A 10,177-nucleotide genomic window follows, 5' to 3' on the forward strand; every position below is an offset into this window, starting at 1 on the left:
CTTTCTTTTCTAATTTTCACTGAATCTTTAGTACGTCCTAAAATTATTGCATTATACTCTAATTTCTCTGTTATTACTCATCATGAATTCTGCTTTTGCAGAACTGCCTCAAAACAGAGGAACTCTGCCTCTGTCACAACACAATGGCAAAACATGGGGAAGCATAGAAAATACTCACATTTCCCTCAGGAGGAATAATTCACAAAGGACATGGAGGTTGGAAACCACACCAGTGTGACTGAGTTTCTCTTTTTGGGGTTAACAGAGAATGCTACAGCTTGTGTCATTTTATTTATTGTGTTTCTAGGAATCTATGTAGTCATCTTAATGGGCAATGTCAGCATAATCATGTTAATCAGAAGCAGCCCTCAGCTTCACACACCAATGTACCTTTTCCTCTGTCATTTGGCCTTTGTAGACATTGGTTATTCCTCATCCGTCACACCCACTATGCTCACAGGCTTTCTCAAGAAAGGAACCTCCATCAGTGTTGCTGGTTGTATAGCCCAGCTCTGTTCTGCGGTCACATTTGGGACAGCTGACTGTTTCCTGCTGGCTGCCATGGCCTATGATCGCTATGTGGCCATCTGCTCCCCACTGCTCTACTCCACACACATGTCCCCCAGAATCTGCATTCTCTTAGTGGGGATGTCCTACTTGGGTGGGTGTGTGAATGGTTGGACATTTACTGGCTGTTTATTGAGTATGTCTTTCTGTGGGCCAAATCAGGTAGATCACTTTTTCTGTGATTTCTCCCCTTTGTTAAAAATTTCCTGCTCAGATATCTCTATTATTGAAATTATTCCTTCCATCACTTCTGGGTCCATTATTGTGGGCACAGTGTTTGTGATATCTGTCTCTTACATCTGCATCCTCACCGCCATCCTGAAGATGCATTCTGCTGAAGGACGACAGAAAGCCTTCTCCACCTGCACCTCCCACCTCACTACAGTTACTCTCTACTATGGAACTATTACCTTCATTCATGTCATGCCCAAGTCCAGCTACTCAACTGACGAGAACAAAGTGGTGTCTGTGTTCTACACAGTGGTGATCCCCATGTTGAACCCTTTCATCTACAGTCTGAGGAACAGAGATGTGAAGGAGGCCCTGAGAAAGGCAATTTGTCAGATTACATTCTTAGGATCCATTCTTACCATGTCAGATGACTTGTAAATGTGTGTTTATCTGTATCACACTGAGGAGCTACAAAATGCTGCATAACTGATTACTTAAATTAAATTCATACCTCTTCTAACTCTCATTTTTATGCACTTGTAAACCAATTGTTATTACTATAATTATTACTATTTTAACACCTGTAGGTGCAAAGCACTTTTTCTTATTTAATTTATTTAGCAAACAATAACTTTCCCTTACTATGTGCCAAGCCCTATTTTATGCACATTACATAGATTAACTGGTTTATTTCTAACCAAAACTGCATTAAGGAGAACTAGTATTTCTATTTTAGAAATAAATCATTTGGGGCACAGAGGCATTAAGTAGATTGCCCAAAATCATACAGCTAGGAGGCTGTGCATCCAGTGTTTGAATCCAGAAACTTTTGGTCCAAAACTGCTATACTTCTCCATTTAATTTTCACAGCAACTCCATGATCCTGGTACTGTAAATTTTCCTCAATGTACAGATTAGATTACTGAGTCTCAGGGAGATCCAATAGTTTGTTGGGAGAGAGGTGGGCTCAGTGCTCTGATTCCACGCACTCAGTCTCTACTGTGACGCCACTCATCAGTCTCCTGATTCCAGCTGTTACTGTTCCAGAGGATTTGTGTAGCATGATCAAGCCTTAGTATCAGGCTCTTGAACAAACTCTTGCCCCAAAAAGGTCTAGGTTGTGAAGATGCCAAAATAAAGTGTAGGATGGGAAAACTGGGTTGATTCCCATCTTTTAGAAAATCAGGTCTGAGCACCAGTCACAAGATTTGACTGGAAGTTTATCTACATTTAAACACATGTTAAAAAACAAAGAGTCCCATTTGACACAATATAGTTTCCTTTAATTGTAAGAATTAAAAGGGTATTTTAAAATTCTAAGCCTTGAAATTAGGTTAACAACAAGCATAGTTCCATAGTCTGGACTTACAAAGAAATGATAACCCATTAAAAAGTGGAAATGTTGGGAAAAAAAGTGGAAATGTTGTCATAGATTGCACTAAATGTATTTCTTGGGTAGTGATCTACCCCCATTTATATCATCACCATGAGACTAGAAAGGGTCTGGGCTTGGGAATTCCCAGCTCAAAGCAATTGATGACTGTTGAGAGCATCTGAAAGCAGGACTTAGACCATGCAAGTCCATGTCTCAGTGTAATGGGATAAGAGAAGTGAAGATTCGGAGGTATAAAGGAAAGATGTAATAAATACAAAGATGTAAGTAAATGCTCATACAGAAAAACCTAAGAAATCTACAAAACATTGTATAACTAATTTAGTAAGATTGCAGGATAAAAAGTTAATGCAAACAATTATATTTATATGATAGCAAACAACAGGAAGGTTAAAACAGAAAAGTACATTTATAACATGCCAAAACCCATAAATATTTAGGAATAAATTTATCAAAAACTCTGTAACAACTTCTTCACTAAAAACTGTAGAACACTGATGAGAGAAACACAGGGGACATAAATAAATGGAGTGAGAGACACCATGTTTATGGATTGGAAGACTTGATATCATTAAGGGGCTGGCTCTCCAAACATTGACCTACAGATTCAATGTGACGTAGATGAAGAGTATAAAAGGGCTTTTATATGAATTAAGAGGCGGATTATTTGTGATTATGAAAGTAAGCCAGAATGTGAAAATAATTTTTAAAAACAAGAAATTTTACAGATTACCTGTACATGACCTCAAGACTTACCATAAAACCAATGTAATTATGACAGTATGATACTGGTAAAAGGATAGACATACAGATCAAGAAAGATATTCCAGAAATAGATCCACATATATATTGGGGATACACACACACACACACACACACATATATACACACACACACATATATATATGTGTGTATATATATATATATATAATATATACATATATCAATTTATTTTGCACTGATGTAAAATGAAATTCAACAGGGGAAAAGTACTGAGCATATATTACATGAAAAACTTTGTACTGTATGAAAATAATGAGCAATAACACTTACCACATGCCATACAGAAAGATCAACTCCAAATCTATCACAGGTATGCATACAAAAGACAAAACTATAACATTTTTACGGCTAAATATGTGAGGAAGTATTTATAACTGTAGATCAGGCAAAGGTTTTTAGATAGGACAGAGACTTACAAAACATAACAAATAAAAATGACAGATTTCAAAATTGAAAACATTTGCTTTTCAAACAAATCATCTAGAAGACTAAAAAGGAGAACATATTACATCAGAAAATACATATTTATGAGAAAAAGGCTAAATATAGAATATATAAAGAATCCTTAGAACTCAATAAATTGAAGGCAGCCTACATTTTTAATGGGAGAAAGCTTTCAATATGTACCTTAAAGAGGACACATACAAATTATTAAGAAGCAGCCTAGAAGATTCTTAACACCACTAAAAAATATTATAAAACCATTAGGATGCCTAAAATTACAAAACAATGCCAAGAGACAAAAGGGAAGAATCCAAGATGGCAGTAGAAAGGTGAGAGATACACTCACCTCCTCCTAGACCAACTGGACTTACAACTGAAACATAAAATAATTGAGAAGAAAGTGGGGCAGAGTCAAGATGGCAGAGGAGTAAGTAGAAGTAATACTAACCTGCTCCCAGGACTAGTCTGGAATTACAATTAATTCAAAGAAAAATTATCCTGAATAACCAACTGAACACTAGCTGCAGAGAAGCCTAATTACCAAGGACTTATGGAAGAAACCACATCACCACATTGAGATTGGTATGTAGTGCAGAGACATGAGAGGGCCGGCTGGATGCTCAAGGGCAGCAGCAGAAGTTCTGGAGGGATATTTCAGTGGCCAGGATGTTCCCCCTGAGAAGTGAGGGGACTAAATCCCAAACAGGGTTCCCAGGCTTGAGCACCAGAACTGGGAAAGGAACCCAAACAACACGTGGCTGTGAAAAACAGCAGGTTTCTGTCTGCCATGTAGAGATGGAGAGAGCCTCTTAAAGAGGCAATGCAAAAATACCATTAGCAGCCACTTTGCCCTGGGCTGCAGTGGAGGGAGGGCAGCGTAGATTAGAGGTTCTCAAGGAAAGTCTGGGATTGGTGGCTCTGTAGAGAGAGCTGAAGGATAAGCCACCAGGATCTCTGTGCTGACTCATTCCCCATACTGCTGAAGCCATCTTTCTTGGTTACAACACTCCCCACCAAGCAGCATCAGCCTGAGTGGAAGCAATGGCCCCACCCACAGGAATCCTTCCTGCCCCACCCCGTGAAGCTTAAGCGCTAGCTGTGGATTACTAATCACTCCAAACAGGTTGCCGAGGGCCATCCACAGACAGTGTCCAACATAGGGCTGCACCAAAGTCTTTGCAGATCTGTATAATGCATTAAATACAAAGAAGCACTTCTGCCAAGATGGAGGCGTAGGTGGAAACACCTTGCATCCGCGCACAACCAAATCTAAAAAGAACAAAGTTTTAACAGCAATAAACGCAACCAAACCACACAGAAAATTGACAATACAGAGTCTGAAAACAATGAAATGCTTCGCCCCGATAAGAGGGGCTAAGCCAGCAGCGGAGCAGGTTGGCCAAAAAGATCCCCGACCGGGTGGTGCACAAGCAGCCAAAGGCGCGGATCCCAGGTGCAGGCTAGCTACGGGCAGACACAGGGAAGAGGCTCGGTGGCTCTTTGCATGCAGATAAACCAGGGAAGAAGCAAGCATTGAGACCGCACTGTGTAGGGCGGCGGGCTCGCACATTTCTGCTTCGATAAACAGGCTGGAGCAAGTGGTGGGACGGACTGGGCGAGCGGAGAGGACCGCCATTGCTCCCTCTCTGACCCCGCCCCCACATACAGCATCACAAACCAGCAACCTAGGTGGCCCCGCCCTGGTAAAAACTAAGGCTCCGTGCCTCATACCTAACGGGCATGAACAGACCAAAAATGGCTCAAGAACAACTCAGAGCCCCAGAGCCAGTAAATCTAAGCGATGAAGAAATAGCAAAACTATCAGATGCACAGTTCAAAACACTGGTGATCAGGATGCTCACAGAACTGCTTGATTTTAGTCACAAATTAGAGAAACATATGAAAGCTAAACTAATTGAAATGAATGGTAATGCACAGGAAACCAATAGTAATGGAAAGGAGACTGGGACTCAAATCAAGGGAGTAGACCAGAAGGAAGGAAAAAATGACCAAACAGAAAAGAATGAAGAAACAAGAATTCAAAAAAATGAGGAGAGGCTTAGGAACCTCCAGGACATCTTTAAACGTTCCAACATTCGAATTATATGGGGTACCAGAAGGGGAAGGGGAAGAGCAACAAGTGGAAAACTTATTTGAACAAATAATAAAAGAGAACTTCCCCGTTCTGGTGAAGAAAATATACTTCTAGGAAATCCAGGAAGCTCAGAGAGTACCAAAGAAGTTGGACCCAAGAAGGAATACACCAAGGCACATCATCATTACATTAGCCAAAATTAAAATGAAGGAGAGAATCCTAGAAGCAGCAAGAAATAAGGGGACTGTCACCTACAAAGGAGTTCCCATCAGACTGTCAGTGGATTTCTCAAAAGAGACCTTACAGGCAAGAAGGGGCTGGAAAGAGGTATTCCAAGTCATGAAAACCGAAGACCTACAACGAAGATTGCTCTATCCAGTAAAGTTTTCATTTAGAATAGAAGGACAGATAAAGTGCTTCTCAGATAAGACCAAATTCAAGGGGTTCATCATCACCAAGCCCTAATTATATGTTTAAGGGACTTACCTAAGAAAAAGAAGATAAAAAAAGATGAACAGTGAAAGGACAGCAAACTCACAGTTATCAACAACCACATCTAAAACAAAAGAAAACTAAGAGGACAGCTAAATCAGGAGTGAACCATAGAAATGAAAATCACGTGGAGGATTAGCAACAGGGGAGTGGGAGGAGGAGAAGGGGGGAGAAGGTACAGAAAATAAGTAGCATAGACAGTAAATAGAAAATACATAGGGGGAGGGTAAGAATAGTAGGGGAAATACAGAATCTAAAGAACCTGAGACAGGTGTTCATGAACTAAAAGGGGGGGAATGGTGGGGGAGGGGGTGTGCAGGGTTGAGGAGAACAAAGGGGGGGAATAGAACAATGTAATGGCATAATCAATAAAAAAATGTTTAAATAAAAAAAAGTTAGGATGGGGAAAAAAATACAAAGAAGCAGTCAAAATGGGAAGACAAAGAAATAGGCCCCAAATGAAAGAACTAGAGCATTTTCTAGAAGAAGAACTAAGTAAAATGGAGGCAAGCAATTTATCTGATATAGACTTTAGAGTAATGATTATAAGGATACTCAACAACATAAAGTATATTGGGTTGGCCAAAAAGTTTGTTTAGTTTTTTTCTGTACAATAAAAGACACATCTTTCATTTTAACCAATAACTAATGATTTGCATATGAGTATGTCAGCTACCTCCCGATATTGGCTTCTACTGGGTAGAGGCCAGGGGTGCTGCCAAACATCCTCTAATACCTAAGACAATCCTACAGCAAAGAATTATTTGGCCAAAATGTCAACAAGACCAAGAAACTTCGCAAACCACTTTTGAAACATCTGGCCAGTCATGGCACTTTCTCCATACACTGCACACACACACACACACACACACACACACACATTTGCATTTCAGTTGCATTTCTACCTTTCTTGAAACAATAAAGCATAATACAGCAAAAATATTGTGTATTTTCTTCCATCTTCAATATCAAAATGGCTAAAGAAAAATTCAATTTTGATTACTTTTTTTTAATGCACACTGTTGGAATGAGAGTTGTCAGAATATGATCTAACAGAATTATTTCAAATGAAGTTAAAAACAACCGAGCACTACTACAACGACCATATAGAAAAAATAAATGGACTTTTTGGTCAACCTAATAGAACAATCCACATCTATAACCAACTGCCGACTTGCTGAACAGAAATCTTATGACCAAAATTTATAGAAGAAGCCACATCAAGACTGGTAAGAAGGGCAGAGATATGAAAAGGGCTGACCCCACTCCCACAGTGGTGCCTGAGGTCCTAGAGGGATATCTCAACTGCAATTCCTATCAAGATACACCAACAGTGTATTTCAGAGAATTAGAAAAATGTTCCAAAAATGTATAAAGAACTGTACACACTTTGAATAGCCACAGCAATCCTGCAACTCTAGTTGCCAATCTGAATTAATCAGTATGGAAGCAAGGACATAACTGTGGAGAGCATCATTTTGTGTAATGGCTTGTCACAGCTGTAGCAAGATCTGGTACAGACATTCATTCAGTCACCTGAATCAGGATGAAACATTCAACAGATCAGTAGCCAGGACTCAAAGCCAGCAGAACCAGTGGTTTGTGACACAGCAAAAGTTTCATTTAGCTAGCCATTCATTTACTAAGTGTTTCATTTCAACTAAGCAATTATGCTTACTGTGTTGCAGGAACTGTGTGAACATAGGTGCATGGGGAGAGAGGAAAGACATTGTAGTTGTCTAGATGAAGTTTCCAATATTGCAGAGAAAACAAATATTGAATGTTCAACTGTAACGTGCATTGGGTATTCTGAAGAAAATATACAGGGTTCTACAGAGGGATAATAGGTTTATTTAATTTGGTAGGAACCTCAAGAAGACTTTCCAGAGTATAGAAAACAGCATTTAGGTTAATACCTATAGTATCATTAGATATTACCCAGGTGAGGCGAAAAATACATTTCAGGTAGAGCTACTGCATATGATATGGTCCTGATGTGGTAACAAACATGAGCATGTTTAAGGATTTAAAATAAAAAGTTTCTGCACAATTAAAGCAAACATTGGCAAAATGAAAAGGGAACCAACCATATTGGAAAATATATTTGTAAATGGTACCTTAGAAAGGGTTTGATCTCCAAAATATATTAAAAAAAACTCACACAACTCCACTACAGAAAGACAAACAACCCAATTTAAAAAATGGGCAAAGGACCTGAGCAGACATTTCTCCAAGGAGAACATACAGAGAGCCCAGAGACAAACGAAAATATTCTCAGCATCACTAGCCATCAGAGAGATGCAAATTAAAAACACAATGAGATACCACTTCACACCAGTCAGAATGGCCATCATAAATCAACCAACAACAAGTTCTGGTGAGATTGTAGAGAAAAGGGAACCCTAGTACACTTTTGAGAATACAGACTGGTGTAGTCACTGTGGAAAACAGTATAGAATTTCCTCAGTAAACTAAAAATGGAACTGCCTTTTGACCTGGCAATTCCATTGCTGGGATTATACCCTAAGAACCCTGAAACACCACTTCAAAAGAACCTATGCACCCCAATGTTCACAGCAGCACAATTTGCAGTAGCCAAGTGTTGGAAGGAACCTAAGTGCCCATGAGTAAATGAGTGGATCAAAAAACTATGGTACATTTACACAATGGCACACTATGCAGGAGAAAGAAAGAAAGAGCTTCTACCCTTTGTGACAGCATGGATGGATTTGGAGAGCATTATGCTAAGTGATATAAGCCAGGCAGTGAAAGACAAGTACAATCTGATCTCACCTATAAGTGGAACCTAATCAACAAGACAAACAAATGAGCAAAATAAAACCAGGGGCATTGAAATAAAGAACAAACTGACAGTGAGCAATGGAGGAGGGCGATGGATAATGGGGGAAGATAGGAAAAAGGGTCATTAAGAAACATGTATAAAGGACACATGGACAAAGCCAAAAAGGGTAGGATTGAGGGTGGGAGGTGGGGATGGGTGGGGTGGGGGGAGTGGGGGAGGAAATGGAAGCAACTATACTTGAACAATAATAAAAAAATTAATTAATTTAAAGACAGGGAAATAGCTCTTTTTCTCCTGTCAAGGAAACCAAATGATTGGTACTAGATTTTACGTGTTTAGAGATCAAGGGAAGAGGTGTGAGGGTCAAAAAAAAATATGGGCTATGTTCAAGACTTTGTAAACCATGTTCAGAATTGTAACCTTATTATAACATTGTTAGGGCTATTAATGAAGGAACTTAATCTATTTAGAGTTACGGCCATGGTTGGCATATGGAAAATGATGGGAAGAGAGTGAGAGAGGCAGTAGGAAAGCTAGTTAGGGTTGTGTTAGTGAGGATTCTCCTGAGAAATAGAACCAATAGGAAATATATACATGTATGTATACACACACACACACATACATACAGAGATAAAGAGCGAGCAAATGATTGATTGATTACTCAGGAACTGGCTTACACAGCATGGGAGTGGGCAATTCCAGAATCCAAGGGCAGTCCAGACAGATCATTTCAGTAAGAGATGATATAACTCACACTTTTGAGTTATAAGGGAGCCTGGAGACAATGTCCTTTGTCTTTTGGGGAGGACTGCAGGGCCCCCTCTTTTGGGGGGATCGCTGTTTTCTCTTAAGGCTTTCAACTACTTGGATAAGAGCTACCCACATTGTTGAGGGTGACCTGCTTGACTCAAAGTCTACTGATTTAAGTGTTAATCACATCTAAACAGTAACCTTCACAGTAAAATCTAGATGGGTGTTTGACCAAATAGCTGGTCGTCATAGCCTAGTCAACTCGACACATAAAATTAGCTATCACATGAGTACTATTGTAAAACCAATGCATCGGGTGGTAGTTTAAAATAGAGGTGCTGACAATAAAAAATAAGAGAAGTAGGTGATAAATATTGGACTCAGAATGTACAAGACAATGTACAATGTGCATGGAGGAAAAAAATTACTCAATAGTTCAGAATTAATCAATTGATTGAATGGTGATATCTCTTGCTAAAATACAGAACATTGGAAGGGAGCAATTTTGGTGAAAGGAAATGATCAATTTATATACAGTTTGTGCTGGAAATTCAATAGACAAAGTTTGTCCACAACACTAAGAAGAGGGTGGGGAAAGATAAATACATATGGTAGTCAGTGATAGATGTCAGTTAGGCTTCACAGGAAACACAGTCCAGTTCTCTCAAGCTTCCTTAAC

At 39.3% G+C, this 10,177-nt stretch overlaps 1 protein-coding gene across 1 annotated transcript; it reads left to right on the forward strand.

The window, feature by feature from the left end:
• The first annotated feature begins 210 nt into the window (after positions 1 to 210).
• LOC128628545 (olfactory receptor 491) lies at positions 211 to 1,176 on the forward strand. Its single transcript, XM_053673144.1, has one exon. The coding sequence runs from the start codon at positions 211 to 213 to the stop codon at positions 1,174 to 1,176; it is 966 nt and encodes a 321-aa protein (XP_053529119.1).
• The last annotated feature ends 9,001 nt before the right edge of the window (positions 1,177 to 10,177 follow it).

The sequence above is a fragment of the Artibeus jamaicensis genome, unplaced genomic scaffold (genome assembly GCF_021234435.1).
Source record: "Artibeus jamaicensis isolate MK-2021 breed Jamaican fruit bat unplaced genomic scaffold, CSHL_Jam_final contig_797, whole genome shotgun sequence".
Lineage (NCBI taxonomy): Eukaryota > Metazoa > Chordata > Mammalia > Chiroptera > Phyllostomidae > Artibeus > Artibeus jamaicensis.